A 24,037-nucleotide genomic window follows, 5' to 3' on the forward strand; every position below is an offset into this window, starting at 1 on the left:
TTAATTGTGGTCCAAACCGAACCATATCTTGATATCGTTTTAATAGCAGAGCAAATCTTTTCTTTTATTCTTTTTGTGCCTAAGAAGAGATGCCGGGAAAAGAACTTGACAGATGCGATCCATTGTGGAGGGTATATAAGATTCAGCCCGGCCAAACTTAGCACGATTTTACTTGTTTAAATTAGTCAAAATGTATTTGCTTCAAATGCACCTAAAAATAATGTTTGCTTGATGTTTTCAATTTGAGTGCATATTATTTTATGGCAATAAATAGCATTTAAAACCGATTGTGGAAATCGGGAAAATATTCTGTTGAAATTATGTAACCAATATGAGATAAATTAAAGCCATCGGAAAATATTATTACAAAAAAAACGTCATCAAAATTCTAGCTAGGTCGGCGAAAATTTGACAAAATAATTTTATAGCCCAATCTTCTTATTTATAAAAATCAATTTGTGTTTGTTTGTTTGTTTGTGTGTTCCTAATAAATAGACTCTACAACGGCTGAACCGATTTTATTGAAATTTTGCCCTGAAGGTGCATAATGATCCCGTGGTATTAATAGGGTACCACATTTTACCCTAATTTTCAGAAACGCCAGATCTTGGAGATTGGTGGTGCGATTAAGCGAAATTTTGTGTATTCTCTTATAGTAACCTACAAACAAAAATTTGATACTCAATTTTCGAATGGGGTACCTAGGAGGTGTACCCACCTTTAAACCTACCAAATATATATATACACCAATCGCGAAAATATGGGACTCAAATGAAAAGTATTTAAGATTAGAAAACGTAACTGACCACCCCAACCCCTAAAACACCCCTAAATCGGACATATTTACCGACCATGACAATGTGGGACGCAAATGAATGCGAGTAAAATACGAATCGGATATCCAAAAGTTGGACAAAGTTTTTAGGGGTCCTCCCCTTCCCTAAAACATCCCCCAAACAAAACTTATTTACTGATCATGGCAATAACACACCATAACACCACCCAAATAGGAAGTATTTGCTGATATTGCAATATGAGGCTCAAACAAGAGGTATTTTAGAGTAGAACACGAATCTGATATATATTATCAAAGCCAAGTCACTGAGTGGCCGCCCCATTCCCCAAAACATCCCCCAAAGACCATGAATCTGTCATCAACATTCGGGACCAACTGTCTAGGGGACGTTCCACCACCATAACAACCGTATTTGCTCACTAAAACAATTTGGGTCTTCAAGACAGTGGAGCTCGATATTCATAGTTGTTAGGGCCTATACCCCAAACCGGACATATTTGCTGGCTTTTTCAATAAGGGGTTTAAGTGAATAGTATTTGAGATTTGAAAACTAATTTCATATCCAATTTTGAGAGGCCAATGGCAATATGGGGATCAAACATATAAGAATAGAGCACGTTGCTGATGTATTTTCAGGGCTTAGTGTTTGGGGGACCACCCTACTCCCCAAAATACCTCTAAATGTGGGGATTAAATAAAAGGAAATGGGGGGGGGGTAGAGCAAGGGGGGTCTACCCTTTTCCCAAAATACAACACAAACCGCAATTTTTACTGACCATTGCAATATGGTGCTTAAATAAAGGTATTGGGAGTAGAATATGAATTTGATATCCAAATGCAGGACCATGTATTTGTGGCTCAAATGAAAGGTACTTGAAATCAGAAAACGAATTTGATAACCTATTTTGGGGCCATGTGTTTGGGGGACGCCTCATCGTGTAAACTCCCCTAAACCAATGGCAATATGGGGTTTAAATAAATGGTATATAAAAGAAGAGCACGATGCTGATATTTATTCAGGGCCAAGTGTCTGGGGGACCAACTCACCCCCAAAAACACCACTTAATCAGATATCATGAGAATATCGGGCTGAAATAAAGTATTTTAAGAATGGAGTACACCTTACATCCGAACTTAAATTCGTAGCCCAATAAAGATCATATGGGGTTCAGATAAATGCACTTATATGGTTAAACTGTTTGTCAAGCGATATACCGTTTTCGTGGCATGGTATTTCACTAAAAGCTCTTTAATTGTCGAAAATAAATATACCAACGAAAATGTATATATTTGTTATGCTATTCCATATAAAGTAAAAGAAGGCGCAGCGGAGCGGGCCCGGTTCAGCTAGTCTAACGATAAAACTAATGATGATTTCGGATGTGCAAAGAAATTTTGTGTTCCTTTGTCCTGTTTTCAGAGGAGCGGTAGATTTTGGTCCCGGGAGTAGGATTAGAATGGACTTCAATGAGCCAACAGCTGCGGTGGTGGTATCAGGCCGTAGCATGTTGTCTGCTACTGAAACCTCGACTGGTGGACCAGCTGCTCTAGGCTCCACTAGCCGACTGGTCAGCAGGGGCTTTTGACGCAGACACCTGGTTCGAGTCTTAAGGACAAGGTCGAACCTATTCTTTCTTCGAATGCCTTTAATTTGCCTAGGCCATCTGCCTTCCCCGGCAATCAAACACGTTTTTTTAGAGGTTGGAATAACAGAAGACGCATCGCTCTCAGGTTTATTGAGAGGCTTGGTGCTAATGATCCAAAGACTCTCACTAATAGAGGGAGAGACTCCCAAGATTGGTCTCGAGATTCGTCTTGATTCGGAAACTGCACCGCTGTCAGCCGAAAGGCTGCGGTCACCTGGAGTGAATTCCATGCCTAAAAGAGCTAGTGCGAACAATAGTAGAATTGGTCCAAGAACCTTTGCTAATGTCGCTAGAGACAGTTTGGTTAAGGCAGTTGTCGACAAGGGAGAAGAACAGGGCTGCGTACTTAGGAATAATTGGATCGGGATAGTCAATGGATTGTCATCAGTACACTTTGATGTCCTTGCGAAATTTCCGGGGTCTCCTCCAGTTTGTGACGATACAGGCTGGTATCGGGGCCGATACATGTATCGTCGTGCGCTAAAAGAGATTGGTGAGATCTTGCCAGGTTCAGCACTATTCCTTCTCGACCAATGGCGCATGCTTGAATACGAAAGATTCCCTCAGATCCTGAATCGATACTTGGAAGACTTAGGGAATGTAATCCCAATTATTCAACCATCGACTGGATGAGATTGGATTGGATGAGGCTGATAGTCACTGGAGACATACAGTATTCCTACTAAACTCCGGCTGTCTTGCGGACTTCAACAAATCTGAAGGGGTTGTATCCTACGGATTCAACAAGTTAAAACTGATGGTCTATAGAAGACTAGGCTAGGAGTGCGCCAACGGGGAAGCGAGGAACTCAAAAAGTACTTCGACATCAGCAGCTAGTGAAGCATCAATGGAGGTATCGTCCATACCGCAAGTGCCCAATGTACTGAGGAAGAGTGGTTCCACTGTTTTCTCACCTGCCGCTGAGGATGAACTCCTGGCGGCATCAGAAGACGAAACTAACGCAACGGTGGTGGAAGTTCTGACTATGGTCCGGTTTGTACAGATAAATCTCCACTATTCTTTCACTTCGCTTCGGGGGGACTAAATACCCTCCTGATTTGACATGATTCTTTTCGAGGAACACTGGATGTGTGGAGGAATGGTTAGTTGGCTAAGAATTCCGCAAATTAAACCACTCAAGGGTACGGGGAATGGGAGACACAGAGCCTGTATTCTTGCAAAGAGTAGTCTAAATGTTTTTCTTCTGCCGTCATTAAGCACTGAAGATTTAGTAGTAGCCAGCCTTGCAATAAACAAGTCTCATTACTGTCTGGTTTCCCTAAATATGGCACACGATTCAGAGATGCCGCCTGAACGGCTGAACCAATTTTCTTGAAATTTTCACAGATGGTGCGGTCAGAAACGCCAGATCTCGGAGACGGGTGGTGCGATTTATGCGAAATTTTGTGTGCTCTCATATAGTACCCTAAAAATAAAAATTTGGTATCCAAATTTCGGATGGGTACCTAGGGGGGCCGCCCACCCTAAAACCTACCAATCATATATTTAGACCAATCACGACAATATGGGACTCAAATGAAAGGTATTTAGGATAAGAAAACGTATCTGATAACCAATTGTCGGACCAAGTGCTAGGGGGACCACCCCAAGCCCCAAAACACCCCTAAATCGGACATATTTACCGACCATGGCAATATGGGACTCAAATAAAGGTTTTTGCGAGTAGAATACGAATCTGATATCCAAATGTGGGACCACGCTTCTGGGTGTCCACCCCTTTCCCAAAACACCCCCCAAACTGGACTTATTTACTGACCATGGGAATATGGGGCTTAAATAAAAGGTATTTGAATGTAGAATACTAATCTGATATCCAAATATGGGACCAAGTGTTTGGGGGCCGCCTTTCACCAAAAACATCCCCCAAAGGGGACAAATTTACGACCATAGCAATATGGGACCCAAAAGAAAGGTCTTTGGGAGCAAGCACGAATTTGATATCAATATTCGGGAAAAGTGTCTATGGGACCACCCCACACCCACAACACCACCCCATCCGCACAACACCACCCAACCCCCAAAACACCCCTAAATCGGAAATATTTACCGATCATGGCAATATGGGACTCAAATGAAAGGTATTTGCGAATAGAATACGAATCTGATATCCAAATGTGGAACCACGTTTCAGGCGGTGGACCCCCGATATCCGAATATGGGACCAAGTGTTTGGGGGGCCGCCTTTCACCAAAAACATCCCCCAAAGGGGACAAATTTACGACCATAGCAATATGGGGCCCAAATGAAAGGTCTTTGGGAGCAAAGCACGAATTTGATATCAATATTCGGAAAAGTGTCTATGGGACCACCCCACCCCACAACACCACCCCACCCCACAACACCACCCCACCCCACAACACCACCCCACCCCACAACACCACCCCACCCCACAACACCACCCCACCCCACAACACCACCCCACCCCACAACACCACCCCACCCCACAACACCACCCCACCCCACAACACCACCCCACAACACCACCCCACCCCACAACACCACCCCACCCCACAACACCACCCCACCCCACAACACCACCCCACCCCACAACACCACCCCACCCCACAACACCACCCCACCCCACAACACCACCCCACCCCACAACACCACCCCACCCCACAACACCACCCCACCCCACAACACCACCCCACCCCACAACACCACCCCACCCCACAACACCACCCCACCCCACAACACCACCCCACCCCACAACACCACCCCACCCCACAACACCACCCCACCCCACACCACAACACCACCCCACAACACCACCCCACAACACCACCCCACAACACCACCCCACAACACCACCCCACCCCCAAACACCCCTAAATCGGAAATATTTACCGATCATGGCAATATGGGACTCAAATGAAAGGTATTTGCGAGTAGAATACGAATCTGATATCCAAATGTGGGACCACGTTTCTGGCGGTGGACCCCCTCTCCCCAAAACACCCCCCAAACAGGACTTATTTACTGCCCATGGGAATATGGGGCTTAAATAAAAGTTATTTAAGTTATTTGAGTTATTTTTTAGTGACCATCGCAAAATGGGGCTCAAATAAAGGTATTTGAGAGTAGAATACGAATTTGATATCCAAATTTAGGACCATGTATTTAGGGCATCACCCCTTCCTCAAAACACCCCGCAAAGGGTAAAATTTGTCGACCATGCCATTATGTGATATTTAGGATCAGAAAACAAATTTGAAAACCTATTTTGGGCCATGTGTTCGGGGGACGCCTCATCGTATAACTCCTCTAAACCAATGGCAATATGGGGTTTAAATAAATGTTTTTGAAAGAAGAGCACGATGCTGATATTTTTTCATTGCCATGTGCCTGGGGGACCATCTCACCCCCGAAAACACCTCTAAATCAGATGTCATGAGAATATAGGGCTGAAATAAAGTATTTGAAGAATGGAGTACACCTTACATCCAAACTTAAATTCGTAGACCAATAAAGATCATATCGGATTCGGACAAAGGCACTTATATTGTTAAACTAAATATTAGTCAAGTTAGCATGGTATTTCACATCATTTATTGCCAAAACCTTGTACAACGTTTTTCTCGACGACTACCACTATATATACGTAGTAAGCTCCAGATCGGTTCAGATTTAGATAAAGCTCCCATATATATGTTAGTCAGATTTACTAATTTCCAATAATATTGTCATTTGTCAAACGTATTTATTACAGTTTGAACATAAGTGTTTGAAATTTGAACCGGACTGTTTAATAATCCATCTGAAAACATTGGCCGAGGTCCATCTAAATTGATTCTGAATTAGATATAGCTCCCGCATTGTACTTATACGGTAGGTGTGTGGTATTATACACTCGGCACCGCCAGACTTTTGTCCTTCCATTCTGCTTTTTTTCCTTTTGGTAGCATTTGTGTTATGGCCAACACCACCATCAGCGAACGACAGGCAAAGAGACAGACAGTCTTTTCACAACCTACTCGTTGGCTGGCGGGCAGCCTGACTGTCGTTGTCAATGCCACAGACCACAACCAAGATTCATTAATGCATTTCTCTTTTTTCTTGTTTTGCAGACACGTAACTCCGATTTTGATAGCAGCGAGTACTGTAACATCAGTGCCGAGGATGTTAAAACTGAAATTGTAAGTTTACCCCAGTTTTTACATCTTTACCGTTAAATTTTCTTCTCTTCCTTGGAGATTTTCAAGTTAACGCTAAATTTTCAGTGGAGTTTTGTGGGCTTGTTATCATGTAAATGATCACAGTATGACAATGGCTCCAAAATAACCAGTCTGTTTTGAGATTGGCCTAAATTTGAATGATTACATCCATCAAAATCAAGCCAACGAAGAGATTCAACATAACTTTTTATACCCTCCACCATATGATGGGGGTATACTAATTTCGTCATTCTGTTTGTAAATCCTCCAAATATTCGTCTAAGACCCTATAAAGCCTACATATTCTTGACCGTCATGTCATTTTAAGTCGAACTAGCCATGTCCGTCCGTCTGTCATTCCGTCCGTCCCTCTGTCTGTCGAAAGCACGCTGTCTTTCGAAGGAGTAAAGCTAGCCGCATGAAATTTTGCACAAATACTTTTATTAGTGTAGGTCGGTTGGGATTGTAAGTGGGCTATATCGGTCCACGTTTTGATATAGCTGCCATATAAAACGATTTGGGATCTTGACTTCTTGAGCCGCTAGAGGGCATAATTCTTATCCGATTTGGCTGAAATTTTGCATGAAATATTTTGTTATGACTTTAAACAACTGTGCTAAGAATAGTTCAAATCGGTCCATAACCTGATATAGCTGCTATATAAACCGATATGGGGTTTTGACTTCTTGAGCCTCTAGAGGACGCAATTATTGGGTTGCCCAAAAAGTAATTGCGGATTTTTTAAAAGAAAGTAAATGCATTTTAAATAAAACTTAGAATGAACTTTAATCAAATATACTTTTTTTACACTTTTTTTCTAAAGCAAGCTTAAAGTAACAGCTGATAACTGACAGAAGAAAGAATGCAATTACAGAGTCACAAGCTGTGAAAAAATTTGTCAACGCCGACTATATGAAAAATCCGCAATTACTTTTTGGGCAAACCAATATTATCCGATTTGACTGAAATTTGCATGAGGTGTTTTGTTATGACTTTTAACAACTGTGCTAAGAATAGTTCAAATCGGTCCATAACCTGATATAGCTGCCATATAAACCGATATGGGATTTTGACTTCTTGATCCACTAGAGGGCGCAATTATTATCCGATTAAGCTGAAATTTTGTACAGCGGCTTCTCTTATGATCTTTAACATGCATGTCCAAAATGGCATGAATCGGCTTATAGCCTAATGCAGCTTCCCTATAAATCGGCCTCCCTATTTTACTTCTTCAGCCCCTAAAGTGCGCATTTCTTACTAGATTTGGCTAAATTTTACACAATGACTTCTACTATGGTCTCCATTATTCAGTTCAATTATGGTCCGAAATGAACCATAACTTGATATTGTTCCAATAACATAGCAATTCTTTTCTTTTATCCTTTTTTTGTCTAAAAAGAGACACCGTGGCGAGAGCTCGAAAAATGCGATCCATGGTGGAGGGTATATAAGATTCGGCCCGGCCGAATTTAGCACGCTTTTACTTGTTAATTTTAGGGAGGCACTATGTACTTCTTGCAACGCTATCGTTGCTTGCAGCATCGACAAAAACTAATGAAATTGATTTGATGAGTCAGGAAAACGACTGTGTCGCAAACAACATACATATTTCTTTTTCTAAATTCCATAAGCTAAACATTAACTTCTTCCTAAAATCTAATTAATTTATGTTTGTTTGTTTGTATGTTTGTATGTTTGTTTGCTTGTTTGCTTGTTTGTTTGTATGTTTGTTTGTTTGTATGTTTGTATGTTTGTTTGTTTGTATGTTTGTTTGTTTGTGGGTTTTTAAATTTGTTTGTTCCGTATAGACTCAAAAACTGCTAAACCGATTTCTTTGAAATTTTCACAGATTGTGGGGAGTGGTCCGGAAGGAGCAATAGGCTATTATTGGGTTGCCCAAAAAGTAATTGCGGATTTTTTAAAAGAAAGTAAATGCATTTTAAATAAAACTTAGAATGAACTTTAATCAAATATACTTTTTTTACACTTTTTTTCTAAAGCAAGCTTAAAGTAACAGCTGATAACTGACAGAAGAAAGAATGCAATTACAGAGTCACAAGCTGTGAAAAAATTTGTCAACGCCGACTATATGAAAAATCCGCAATTACTTTTTGGGCAAACCAATATTATCCGATTTGACTGAAATTTGCATGAGGTGTTTTGTTATGACTTTTAACAACTGTGCTAAGAATAGTTCAAATCGGTCCATAACCTGATATAGCTGCCATATAAACCGATATGGGATTTTGACTTCTTGATCCACTAGAGGGCGCAATTATTATCCGATTAAGCTGAAATTTTGTACAGCGGCTTCTCTTATGATCTTTAACATGCATGTCCAAAATGGCATGAATCGGCTTATAGCCTAATGCAGCTTCCCTATAAATCGGCCTCCCTATTTTACTTCTTCAGCCCCTAAAGTGCGCATTTCTTACTAGATTTGGCTAAATTTTACACAATGACTTCTACTATGGTCTCCATTATTCAGTTCAATTATGGTCCGAAATGAACCATAACTTGATATTGTTCCAATAACATAGCAATTCTTTTCTTTTATCCTTTTTTTGTCTAAAAAGAGACACCGTGGCGAGAGCTCGAAAAATGCGATCCATGGTGGAGGGTATATAAGATTCGGCCCGGCCGAATTTAGCACGCTTTTATTTGTTAATTTTAGGGAGGCACTATGTACTTCTTGCAACGCTATCGTTGCTTGCAGCATCGACAAAAACTAATGAAATTGATTTGATGAGTCAGGAAAACGACTGTGTCGCAAACAGCATACATATTTCTTTTTCTAAATTCCATAAGCTAAACATTAACTTCTTCCTAAAATCTAATTAATTTATGTTTGTTTGTTTGTATGTTTGTATGTTTGTTTGCTTGTTTGCTTGTTTGTTTGTATGTTTGTTTGTTTGTATGTTTGTTTGTTTGTTTGTGGGTTTTTAAATTTGTTTGTTCCGTATAGACTCAAAAACTGCTAAACCGATTTCTTTGAAATTTTCACAGATTGTGGGGAGTGGTCCGGAAGGAGCAATAGGCTATATAATTGGTTTTGATATCGCATTGGGGGCGGACCCTCCCCCTTACCCCAAAAGTACCAGCCAAAAATAAAAATGAACCAATATGGGACTTAAATGAAAGGAATTCAAGAGTAGAGTACAAATTCCATATTAAAAATTGGGTCCAAGTAATTGGGGTGCCGCCCCGATCCCAAAAACTCCCCAAAATAGGTTTATTGGACGATATGGCACAATGGGAATCGAATGAAAGGTATTCGGGAGTAGATAACGAAGATGGCCCAGAAGGAGCAATAGGCTATATAAGTTTTTGATATCGCAAGTGGAGCGGACCCTCCTACTTACCCCAAAAGTACCACCCTAAACTAAAAGTGGACCGATTGGGACAATATGGGACTTAAATGAAAGGTATTCGAGAGTAGAGTACGATTTCCATATTAAAAATTGAGTCCAAGTAATTGGGGGCCGCCCCGTCCCCAAAACCCCCCATATTGGTTTATTGGACAATAATGACAATATGGGGCGCGAATGAAAGGTATTCTCGAGTAGATTACGAATATGGTCAAGTAGAAGGTATAGGCTATGTAATTTGTTGATGTTCGAAGGGGGCAAATCCTCCCCCACCCAAAATCGAAAGTTGACCGTAAGTAGACCGAATGTGGCATAAAAACTTGGGTTCAAGTATCCAAGGAGTAGCCCAAGCCCAAACTGCTCCAAATAGACATATTGGACGTATATATCAATATAGGACTCAAATGAAAGGTATTCGGGAGTAGACTACAAATATGACATAAAAAACGGGGTTCAAGTAATTGACAGTCGCTCCATCCCCGATAAGCTCCCCAAATGGGAATACTACTCACTCATAGCTTGATGAAACTTAAATGATAGGCATTTGAGAGCATATTTCGAATATGACATTAACCTTTGTGTCCAAGAAACTAGGTGGTGTTTTACCTCCTAAAATCGCCTCCAATAGGCCATTTGACCTATCAAAACAATGAGGAATCAAGTGATAGATTTTTTTGAGTTGAGTGCGTCATTCAAATTAGTGCTCAAGTGACAGTGTGGGGCACAACCCTCATATAGGCGCCCTCCACCGAACGGCTGTAAACACAAATCATGACAATATGCGAATAAATGAAATGTATAAGGTTGTGTACTGCGAATCTGATATCATTATTCTGCTCATATATCTAGCGGACCTAACGGGACACTGCGTGATAGACGAGACCAAACGTCGTGTTTCTGGGCAACACTTTTTTGTTCAAGAGTTTTACACGGTAAGATCTATCGTCACCGCACCAAATATATAGACTGGCACATTAATTTTTTACCACAGCAAATCGTTTAATATGGCAATTTAATATTTTTTAAAAACAAGTAAAAAAGCGTAAAGTTCGACCGGGCCGAACTTTGGATACCCACCACCTCGGGTATATATGTAAATCACCTTTCATCAAAAACCGGTGAAGGTTTCATACCTTATGTCCTCCCATAGCAGTAATACCGAAATATGTTCCGATTTGGACCAAATACTAATAAGTACAATCCAATTGTTCAATTGTGCATAACAAATCAGTGGTCTTTTTAGTAGCTATATCTAAAAATAAACCGATCTGAACCATATACGACAAGGATGTCGAAAGCCTAACATAGGTCACTGTGTCAAATTTCAGCGAAATCGGATTATAAATTTTTATGAGCCTAAGACATTAAATCGAGATATCGGTCTGCATGGTAGCTATATCCAAATCTGGACCGATTTGGGCCAAATTGAAGAAGGACGTCGAAGAGCCTAACTAAACTCACTGCCTCAAATTTCAGCGACATCGGACAATAAATGCACCTTTTATGGACCCAAAACCTAGATACCGGTCTATATGGCAGCTTCCGAATCTGGACCGATCTGTGCGATATTGCAGAAGTATGTCAAGGGGCTTAACTTAATTCACTGTCCCAAATTTTATCAAAATCGGCTTTTATGGGCCTAAGACCCTAAATCGGAGGATCGGTCTATATGGCAGCTATAACCAAATCTGAACCGATCTAGGCCAAATTAACAAAGGAAGTTGAATGGCCTATCACAACTCACTGTCCTAAATTTCAGCTAAATCGGATAATAAATGTGGCTTTTATGGGCCTACGACCCTATATCGGAGGATCTGTCTATATGGCAGCTATATCCAAATCAGAGCCGATCTGAACCAGTTTGGCGAAGGATTTTGAAGGGCCTAACACAACACCCTGTCCCAAATTTCAAAAAGAATCTGTGCAAAGTTTCAGCTCAATATCTCTATTTTTAAAGATTGTAGCGTGATTTCAACAGACAGACGGACGGACATGTCTAGATCGTCTAAGATTTTTACGCTGATCAAGAATATATATATACTTTAAAGTGTCGAAAATGAGTATTTTGATATGTTGCAAACGGAAAGATAAAATGAATATACCCCCATCCTTCGGAGGTGGGTATAAAAAAGACTTGATGACTATTTAATAGGTTGTCATATGGTATGGTGGTTGTCTATGAATGACTATTTATTGACAACCACCATACTATATAATCCACTATCATTTAAATTAGCGTCATCTGGCAGTCTTCAACTGAAATTGTTTGATCCAATTGGATTTTGTTGATCGAATTAAAAACATGCCAACATGAACGGAGAGAGGGCAGAGTGGTAAAAATTGGTCATCAGCATGTATCTTTGTTATGACAACCTATCGGTCCTTTGAATAAAGAAAAATAAAATAAAGGAATATAGGAAGGATCTAAAAGCAAAATATTTGGTATCAAATTCTGGGGTGGGATGCTTAGGAGAGCCACCCGCCCCCAAAACCCGGCAAACGGATTTATAGACCAACCACTACAATATGGAACTCAAATTAAAGGTATTTGAGAGTAGAAAACGAATCTGATATCCAATTGCGGAACTAAGTGTTTCGTGGGTCACCCCACCACTATAAAACACCTAAAATCGGACGTATATACCGACCATGGCAATATGGATCTTAAATGAAAGGTCTTTGGGAATAGAGAACGAAATTGACTTTCATTTTTTGGACCAAGTGTCTGGGGGTCCACCACACCACAAGAAGGACTTTTACTGACCATTGCAATGTGTTGTTTAAATAAGAGGTACTTGAGTGTAGAAAAATCCATAGGAAAATTGGAATACATTTTCAACTACAATTACGCAGAAATGTTCAAATTTAGAGTACTTCTCTCCAACATAGCATAAACGGGCGCAGCAGAGCGGGCCGGGCTCAGTTAGTCTTATATATAAAATTCAATTTGTGTTTGTTTGTTCCGTATAGACTCAAAAACGGCTGAACCGATTATCTTGCAATTTTCACAGATTGTGTAGGTTGGTCTGGAAGGAAACATAGGCTATATAATTTTTTGATACTACCCATAAATAAAAGTGGACCGATCGGGACAATATGGGATTCAAATGAATGGTATTCAAGAGTAGAGTACGAATTTCACAATAAAAGTTGGGTCCAAGTATCTGAGGGGCCGCCCCTGCCCCAAGACCCCTTAAAATGGGTTTATTTCACGATCATGACAAAATGGGACTCAAATGAAAGGTATTCGGGAGTAGATTACGAATATGGTAAGGAAATAGGAATAGGCTTTATAATTTATTGATAACGGAAGGAGGGGGACCCTCCACCGTTCCCCAAAACATCACCCAAAATCAAAAGTTGACCGATAAAGACAATATGGGTATCAAATGAAAAGTATGCGGGGGCAGATAATGAATTAGGAATACAAATTCATGTCGAAGTATAGGGGGTCACTCCACCTCCACAAAATCGCCCAATATGGGCACATTAGCCAATAGGGATATATGCGACTCGGTTTGTTTGTTCCGTATAGACTGAAAAACGGCAGAACCGATTTGGTGGGGGGGAGACCCTCCCCATTATGCCAAAAACACAACCCATTTTTATACCATACAGCGGGACACCCCAACCCCAAAACTCCTCTAAACATATATATTCGAAGCTTATTTCGCAATGAGACTCAAATGAAAAGTATAAGCCAGTAGATTACAAATATGGTATAAAACATTAGGTCCAAGTAATGGGAAGTCGTCCACCCCCAAATGCCCCCAAATGGGCATATTAGCCGATCATGGTTATATGGGACTCAAATGGGAGTAGATTACGAATATGACAATAAAATTTGCGTTTTTGTGGCGCTAAAGATACGTCTAATGGGTTATTTGACCCATTATGACATTATAGACATTTGCTACTATTTGAGAGTAGCAAACGAATTTGATATCCAATTTTGGAGCCAAGTGTATTGGGGTACGCCCTTAAAGCACCCCCTAAATTGAACTTTATTTCCGTTGGGAATAAAGAGCGAATTTGGTATATATTTTCAGTGCAAAGTGCCGATAGCAGCCCCAGCCCCAAAACACCCTCCAAACGGTTCATTTTTACCGGCAATGGCAATGTGGCGCTCAAATTAAAGGGATTTGGAAGTGCAGCACCAATTTGATATCTATATTTGAATCGATATATCTGAGGTGCCGTCCCTCCCCTAATGAGAATATTGTCCTGAGGAAGAACATTACCACCAGGAACCGAGAAGGCGCAAGTACTCACACATTAATGAGTGCTTTCCGATTCAAGTTTAAACTCAATGATAAGGGACCTTTTTTTATTGCCGAGCCCGAACGGCAGTGCGACACTTCTTTAGGGAAAATTTTGTAAATGACCATGCATGGCATTGTACCTCTCAAATGTCGCCAACATTAAAGGAAATAAACACCGATTTGTTCGATGTTCTCGCCAGGATTCGAACGCGTTCAGCGTCATAGACAACAATGGCACGAATTCGATATACGAATTCAGGGCAAAGTGTCCCCACCCTAAAAAGATATAAGAGAGTTAAAGAAGGCGCAGCGGAGCGGGTCCGGTTCGGCTAGTTATATATAAAACAATGCTTATCGTAAATACGAGTTTATTTTATAATACACGTTAGTTCATGGTCTTTACTCACATTTAATTAAAAACTTACAGGGTGTTAGAAAATGTACTTTATTCAAATAAAACTAAATTATAATGAGTAAAGATGAAATAGTTCAAAACTCAGTTGGTGTTAGTAATTTTACTTAGCAAGCACTAAGCAAGCACTTTACCAAACGTGGTTAAAAGCATATAATCCTTAAAGATACCTCTTCTGAAACCTAATACTGAGTGAACTTTTTAAAGAAATTTGAAATTTTAGTTTAATATATGTAACTCAAATGTTTATAATTTTGATTTCTTGAGTTCACAATAACATGTTCGGAAGTAATCATAATTTAATATCTGTTAGTAAGTTTTGAACTTAAATTGAATTTGATGACTGTGGCATTGATAACACCAAACAAGTAAAAAGGCGTTAAGTTAGGCCGGGCCGAACTTTGGATACCCACCACCTCGGGTATATATATAAACCACATTTCATAAAAAACCTGTGAAAATTGGATACTTTATGTCCCCATAGTTATATCGAAATATGATCCGATTTTGACCAAATACTAATGAGTACCAGTCATTGTTCAATTGTGTATAACAAAATATTGGTCTTTTTAGTACCTATATCTAAAATAAAACCGATCTGAACCATATACAACCTGGATGTAGAAAAAACAATGTGTCAAATTTCGGTTAAATCGGCTTATAAATGCGCCTTTTTTTGGGGCCAAGACTTTAAATCGAGGGATCGGTCTATATGGCAGCTATATGCAAATCTTGATCGATTTAGACCAAATTGCAGAAATATGTGGAGGGGCTTAACTTAACTCTCTGTCCAAAATTTCGGCAACATCGGACAATAAATGTGTCTTTTATGGGTCCAAAACCTTAAATCGAGAGATCGGTCTATATGGCAGCTATATCTAAATCGGGACCAATCTGAGTGAAGTTGAAGAAGGTTGTCGAACGGCCTAACACAACTCACTGTCCCAAATTGCGGCGACATCAGACAATAAACGACATCCTTCTTCAATTTCACTCAGATCGGTCCCGATTTAGATATAGCTGCCATATAGACCGATCTCTCGGTTTTAGGCTTTGGGGCCATAAAAAGCGCATTTATTGTCCGATGTCGCCGCAATTTCGAACAGTGAGTTGTGTTAGGCACTTCGACATCCTTCTTCAGTTTCACTCAGATTGGTCCCGATTTGTGGTTTTGATTGGTTTTTCTACATTCAGTTGTATAAGGTTCAGATTGGTTTATTTTTAGATATAGGTACTAAAAAGACCAATAGTTTGTTATACACAATTGAAATTGAATAACTTGTACTCTTTAGTATTTGGTCCAAATCGGACCCTCTTTCGATATAACTGCTATGAGACATAAGGTATGCAATTTTCACCGGTTTTGGATGAAAGGTGGTTTACATATATACCCGAGGAGGTGAGTATCCAAAGTTCGGTCCGGCCGAACTTACGCCTTTTTACTTGTTATATAATAGATTAATTATTAAAATAAAAATGTTCACACTTTAAGTTTTCTATGGCTTTGAAAATGCCCAATCGCAAATGAGTCGCATATGATGAGCAATCGTGAAAGATATTTTGAACTCAACACAATTGATGCTCTACACAATTGATGCAATAACTATGCTAAGTATTGTGCAAATCGGGTCATAACCTGATTTAGCTGCCGTATAAACCTGGGGTCTTGACTTCTTCAGTTTTTAGAGGGCACAATTCTAATCCGATTTGGCTGTAATTTTGCAAGTGATGTTTTGGTATCACTTGTAACAACTGTGCTAAGTATGATTCAAATCGGTACATAACCTGATATAACTGCCATATAAACCGATCTAGGATCTTGACTTCTTGAGCCTTAAGAGGGCGCAATTCTCATCCGATGGGGCAGAAATTTTGTACAACGGCTTCTCTCGCGACCTTCTACATACGTGTCTAATATGGTCTGAATCGATCAATAGCTTGATGGAGCTCCCATATAAACTTATCTCCCGATTTTGATCTTGAGCCCCTACAAGGCGCAATACTTATTAGAATGAACTGAAATATTACAAAATGATTTCTAAAACATTCATTTATGGTCCGAATCGGACTATAACTTGATATATCTCCAATAGCATAACAGTTCTTATTCAATATTCTTTTTATGCCTAAGAACTCAACAAATGCGATCCATGGTGGAGGGTATATAGGATTCGGCCCGGCCGAACGTACCACGCTCTTACCTGATTGATATCAAATACATTTCATTTGAGCCTCATATTGTCGTGATTGGCCTAAATATATAATTTGTAGCTTTTGGGAATGAGGCCCCCCTAGTACCCGACCGGAGATTGATACAAAATTTTGGTTTTTAGTTTATTAAGAGATAGCACACAAAATTTTGCCTAATTGGCGCCACCCATCTGCGAGATCTGGCGTTTGGCGGGTTTTTGGGGTGGGGGCAATGATTGGCACTTAAACTACCCACCGCCTTGGGTGGGAAAGTCAAAAAATAATACCGCAAACAACCGCAACGAAATTCCTTTATTTTATTTTATTTACATTATTCAAAGGACCGATAGGTTGTCCTAACAAAAATAAATGCTGTATGCTTAGTTTTGACCACTCTGTCATCTCTTTGTTTATGTTGGCTTCTCTAAATTAGAGCCATTTACTGGCTGTTTTTAATAGGATAAACTATAACCAATTGGATTTAAACCCAATCGAAGACAGAAATTAGATGGCGCTAATGATGCATAATGATCCCGTGGTGAAAATAGTGTACTAAATTTTTTGATATCTGAAGAGGGGGCGGACTCTTCCCCTTACCCTAATTTAAGAAACGCCAGATCTCGGAGATGGGTGGTGCGATTTCAACGAAATTTTGTGTGCTCTCATATAGTTCCCTAAAAATAAAAATTTGGTATACAAATTTCGGATGGGGTACCTAGGGGGGCCGCCCCACCCTAAAACCTACCAAACATATATTTAGACCAATCACGACAATATGGGACTCAAATGAAAGGTATTTAGGATAAGAAAACGTATCTGACATCCAATTGTCGAACCAAGTGCTAGGGGGACCACCCTAAGCCCCAGAACATCCCTAAATCGGACATATTTACCGACCATGTCAATATGAGACTCAAATGAAAAGTATTTGCGAGTAGAATATCCAAATGTGGGGCCACGTTTCTGGGGGTCCACCCCTTCCATAATACACCCCCAAACAGAACAAATTTACTGACCATGGGATTATGGTGCTTAAATAAAATGTATTTGAGTGTAGAATTTGAATCTGATATTCAAATATGGGACCTAGTGTTTGGGGGGCCGCTTCTCCCCAAAAACATCCCCCAAAGGGGACAAATTTGCGACCATAGCAATATGGGGCTCAAATGAAAGGTCTTTGGGAGTAAAGCACGAATCTGATATCAATATTCTGGAAATCTATAGGGCCATCCAATCTCCACAATACCACCCAAATAGGAAATGGTTGGTGACTATTGCAATATGAGGTTCAAATAAGAGGGTTTTTAGAGTAGTAAAATCGGTTCAGTCGTTTCTGAGTCTATAAGGAAGACACAAACAAACAAACTAACTAACTTACTAACTAACTTACTAACTAACTTACTAACTAACTAACACAATTTGATTTTTATATATAAGAAGATGATCGACGATCGATGCTGATATTTTTCAGGGACAAGTGTCGGACTACATCTTGATATAGCCCCCATATAGACCGATTTAGGGTCTTAGGCCAATAAAAGCCACATTTATTATCCGATTTTGCTGAAATTTGAGACAGTGTGTTGTGTTGGGCGCTTCGATATCCTTCGTCAATTTGGCCCAGATCGGTCCAGATTTGGATATAGCTGCCATATAGAGCAATCCTCCGATTTAAGATCTTAGGCCCATCAAAGCCACATTTATTATCCGATTTTGCTGAAATTTGGGACAGTTAGTTTTGTATGGCCTTTCGACGTCCTTTTTTAATTTGGCCCAGATCGGTCCAGATTTGGATATAGCTGCCATATAGACCGATCCTCCGATTTAGGGTCTTAAGCCCATCAAAGCCATATTTATTATCCGATTTTGCTGAAATTTGGTACAGTGAGATGTCTTAGGCCCTTCAACATCCTTCTTTAATTTGACCTAGATGGGTCCAGATGTGGATATTGCTGTCATACAGACCGATCATCCGATTTAGGGTCTTGCCGATCAAAGCCACATTTATTTTCCGATTTTGCTGAAATTTGGGACATTGAGTTGTGTTAGGCCCTTCGAAATCTTTCGTCAATTTGGTCCAGATCGGATCAGATTTGGATATAGCTGCCATATAGACCGATCCCTCGATTTAAGGCTTTGGACCCATAAAAGGCGCATTTATTGCCCGATGTTGCCGAAATTTGGGATAGAGAGTTAAGTTAAGTTAAGCTAGATCGATCAAGATTTGTATATAGCTGCCTTATTGATCGATCTCTCAATTTAAAGTCTTGGCCCTTTTAAAGTCCGCTTTTAAAATCCGATTTAACTGAAATTTGACACATAGACTTTTCTACATCCAGATTGTATATTGTTCAGATCGGTTTATTTTTAGATATAGGTACTAAAAAGACCAATATTTTGATATACGCAATTGAACAATGACTTGTGAGTACAAGTCATTGTTCAATTAGTATTTGGTCCAAATCGGATCATATTTCGATATAACTATGGGGACATAGTTTTCACCGGTTTTTCATGAAAGGTGGTGGGTATCCAAAGTTCGGCCCGGCCAAACTTAACGTCTTTTTACTTGTTTCTTCTAAATTCTCTATTCTATAATTTTATTGTATTTATTTCTTTTTTCATCTATGACTAAGTCTGGCTCTTAAATTATTAGAAACAATCATTGTTTATAATAATTTGCTTATTGCTCCTTCCGGACCACTCCCTACAATCCGTAAAAAATTTCAAAGAAATCGGTTTTCCCGTTTTTGAGTCGACACAAACAAATTTACAAGCCCACAAATAAACAAACACAAATTCATTTTTATATATAGAGGGTTGCCTTTTATAATTCGGGAATGGAAAACCCTTGTGTTGCAATCTGCAAACTGAGAGCTCTATCGTAAAGCTTGATATTTTTGAGGTTGTACTCGTACATACTCAGAACATTTTGACATACGAGTGATATTTGTATTGTTTACAGTAACTTTAAATATTCATCTCGCCCAAAAAATTTAATTAAATCGTGAACATTTTCGTGCGATTATTTTTTACGACGTGGATGAAGTCAACAACAGGGCATCGATTTTAAATTTTTGAAATTTTTAAATTCCAATTAAATTTTTGACTATTAAGCTCCATCAAAGACCAGTGCTTATCAATGGTATGATGAATTCAAACGAGGTTATTTAATCCAAGATGAATTTCGTGAAGGTCGTCCAAAATCAGTTGTTGTTCCAAAAACCAACAATATTGCAAGATTGGGACAACCATAGGCATTAGTGGGACGAGCATATATTCAATATTGCATGAACATTTGACCGTCAAAAATTTTGTTCGCTTTGGATCCCACACAATTTGTCAATCGCTCACAAAACGGCTCGTGTCGATTGGTCGAAAGAAATGCTCCAAAAATACGATCGTGGTGCTTCGAAACACCTATATGATATCGTAATAGGAAATGAAACGTGGATTAAGCGTATGATCCCGAAAGTAAACAGCAGTCGACTGTATTGGAGTTTCAAGATGATGTTGTTGCTCGCACACGAAGCACTTCAATGCAAATTATCGCCTCTTTTTCGGAAAAACTGGACATGTCGCAATCGTACCACTAGAACCACGCAGAACAGTCAATTCTGAGTGGTACACAACTATTTGTTTGCTAGTTGTCTTCCACGAAATCAGGAAAACCACCCGCCGAAGACGGATCATTCTTCACCACAACGATGTGACCTCTCACACATCGGCACAAACAACTGCATTTTTTGAACACTCAAAACATCGATTTGATGAGTCATCCGCCGTATAGTTCTGACTTGGCACTGAATGACTTCTTTTTATTCCCGTGCGTAAAAAATAAAATGAGAGGTCGGCACCTGAAGAAGCGTTTGATGCATGTTTTGGAGATACCTCAATTAGAATGGCAACAGTGGTTTGACAATTGATTCTAACACATACAAAAGTGTATAGATCTTAAAGGGGAATACTTTGAAAAACAGCAAGTAAAAAGGCGTTAAGTTCGGCCGGGCCGAACTTTGGATACCCACCACCTCGGATATATATGTAAACCACCTTTCCTCAAAATCCGCTGCAAAATTCATACCTTATGCCCCATAGCAGTTATATCAATATATGTTCCGATTTGGACCACATACTAATAAGTAAAAGTTATTGTTCAATTGTATATAACAAAATATTGGTCTTTTTTGTAGTTATATCTAAAAATTAACCGATCTGAACTATTGGGTTGTCCAAAAAGTAATTGTGGATTTTTCATAGTCGGCGTTGACAAATTTTCTCACAGCTTGTGACTCTGTAATTGCATTCTTTCTTCTGTCAGTTATCAGCTGTTACTTTTAGCTTGCTTTAGAAAAAAAAGTGTAAAAAAAGTATATTTGATTAAAGTTCATTTTAAGTTTTATTAAAAATGCATTTACTTTCTTTTAAAAAATCTGCAATTACTTTTTGAGCATAACATAAGTCAGTGTGTCAAATTTAAGTGCAATCGGATTAAAAATGCGCCTTTTATGGGGCCAAGACTTCAAATTGAGAGATCGGTCTATTTCGCAGCTATATCCAAATCTGGACCGATTTGGGCCAAATTAACGAAGGATGTCGAAGGGCCTTACACAACTCTTTGTCCCAAATTTCGGCAACATCGGACAATAAATGCGCTTTTTATGGCCCCAAAACCTAAAACCGAGAGATCGGTCTATATGGCAGCTATATCCAAATCTGGACCGATCTAAGCCAAATTGACGGAGGATGTTGAAGGGCCTCACCTAGGGACAGTGAATTGTCCCAAATTTTCGCAAAATCGGATAATAAATGTGGCTTCTTAGGCCCATAAGACCCTGAATTGGAGAATCGGTCTATATGGCAGCTATATCCAAATCTGAACCATATTGACGGAGAATGTCGAAGGGCCTAACACAACTCACTGTCCCAAATTTCAGCGAAGTCGGGTAATAAATGTGGCTTTTATGGGCCTAAGACCCTAAATTGGAGGATCGGTCTACATGGCAGCTATATCCAAATCTAAACCGATTTGGCCCAAGTTTCAGAAAAACGTCGAAAGGCCTTACACAACTCACTGTCCCAAATTTCAGCAAAATCGGGTAATAAATGTGACTTTTACGGGCCTAAGACCCTAAATCGGAGGATCGGTCTATATGACAGCTATATCCAAATCTAAACCGATCTGAGCCAAATTGACGGAGGATGTTGAAGGGCCTAATACAACTCACTGTCCCAAATTTTCGCAAAATCGGATAATAAATGTGGCTTCTTAGGCCCATAAGACCCTGAATTGGAGAATCGGTCTATATGGCAGCTATATCCAAATCTGAACCATATTGACGGAGAATGTCGAAGGGCCTAACACAACTCACTGTCCCAAATTTCAGCAAAATCGGGTAATAAATGTGACTTTTACGGGCCTAAGACCCTAAATCGGAGGATCGGTCTATATGACAGCTATATCCAAATCTAAACCGATCTGGGCCAAATTGACGAAGGATGTCGAAGGGCCTAACACAACTCACTGTCCAGAATTTCAGCAAAATCGGATAATAAATGTGACTTTTATGGGCCTAAGACCCTAAATCGGTGGATCGGTCTATGTGGCAGCTATATCCAAAACTGAAACGATCTGAGCCATATTGACGAAGGATGTCGAAGGGCCTAAGACAACTCACTGTCCCGAATTTCAGCAAAATCGGATAATAAATGTGGCTTTTATGGGTCTAAGACCCTAAATCGGAGGATCGGTCTATATGGCAGCTATATCCAAATCTGCACCGATGTGGGCGAAATTGATGGAGGATGTCGAAGGGCCTAACACAAATCACTGGCCTAAATTTCAGCAAAATCGGATAATAAATGTGGCTTTTATTCGCCTAAGACCCCAAATCGGCGGGTCGGTCTATATGGGGGCTATATCAAGATATAGTCCGATATAGCCCATCTTCGAACTTAACCTGCTTATGGACGAAAAAAGAATCTGTGCAAAGTTTCAGCTCAATATCTCTACTTTTGAAGACTGTAGCGTGATTTCAACGGACAGACGGACGGACATGTCTTGATGGTCTTAGATTTTTACGCTGATCAAGAATATATATACTTTAAAGGGTCGGAAATGGATATTTCGATGTGTTGCAAACGGAATGACAAAATGAATATACCCCCATACTTCGGTGGTGGGTATAAAAATGCTATTTTTGATTATTATACCTTACACCACCACTGTGGTACAGGGTATTACAGATTTATGCATTTGTTTGCAACGTTAAGAAGAAGAAGAGCTAGACCCATCGATAAGTATAGGGATCGGCTTAGAATCACCTTCTGATTCCATTTAGATATGTGCGTCTGTCTGTACATGTATTCTTGTAATCAAGGTATAGGTCGCATTTGTTGTCTGATTTTCACAAAATTTAGCATAAGTTTTTTTTTCTATTGATTTTGAAAAAAATCCGTCCAGATTTAGATATAGCTCCCATATATATATTTCATCCGATGTGCTCTTTTAAAGCCGTAGAAGCCACAATTTTGTTTGGCACAAAGTGGATTTTTTGACGTCCCAATATGTGTGCATAATTTCATCAGAATCGGTCCAGATTTATATATAGCTCCCATAGATAACTTTCATCCGATTTGGACTGTTAAGGCTGTAGAAGGCACAATTTTTGTCCGATGTTTACCAAATTTGGCACGAAGTGCTTTTGTAACGTCCTAATATGTGTGCAAAATTTCATCAGAATCGGATCAGATTTGTATATACATCAAATATATATCTTTCATCTGAAATGCCCATTTGAAATAGCCACAATTTTGGTCCCATCCTTACAAAATTTTGCAGGAGACGTTTTTTTTGACGTCGCACTACATGCAAAAAATTTCATCGAACCAGATTTAGGTAAAGTTCCTCTATATCTTTTATGCGTTTCGACTTTTAAGGCTGTAGTAGCTACAACATTTTTCTGGAAATGTTTTAATTGACATCCTTATGCTAATTTCATCAAAAACGAATCAGATTTAGATAAAACTCCCATATATATCTTTTATGCGTTTCGACTTTTAAGGCTGTAGAAGCCACAATTTTCGTAAGAAAATCGTAGAAGGCTCTATTCGATATTTCAATAGGTATGCAAAATTGAAGTCTAAATTAAAGAAAATCAAAAATATATATATTCTCTAAGATTGTAA

General features: G+C 39.5%; 1 protein-coding gene across 2 annotated transcripts in view; it reads left to right on the forward strand.

Annotated features, from left to right (window-relative positions):
- The window catches only part of LOC106094855 (rho GTPase-activating protein gacZ), an 87,098-nt gene that overhangs the window by 44,854 nt on the left and 18,207 nt on the right, over positions 1 to 24,037 (forward strand). Inside the window, exon 2 of one of the 2 annotated variants that reach the window (XM_059360267.1) lies at positions 6,531 to 6,599. The exons of the other annotated variant lie outside the window; for it this stretch is intronic. Within the exon in view, the coding sequence (XP_059216250.1) occupies positions 6,531 to 6,599 (69 nt within the window). The remainder of the gene's footprint in view (positions 1 to 6,530; positions 6,600 to 24,037) is intronic. 2 annotated transcript variants of the gene reach the window in all.

The sequence above is a fragment of the Stomoxys calcitrans genome, chromosome 1, assembly GCF_963082655.1.
Source record: "Stomoxys calcitrans chromosome 1, idStoCalc2.1, whole genome shotgun sequence".
In the NCBI taxonomy this organism is placed as follows: domain Eukaryota; kingdom Metazoa; phylum Arthropoda; class Insecta; order Diptera; family Muscidae; genus Stomoxys; species Stomoxys calcitrans.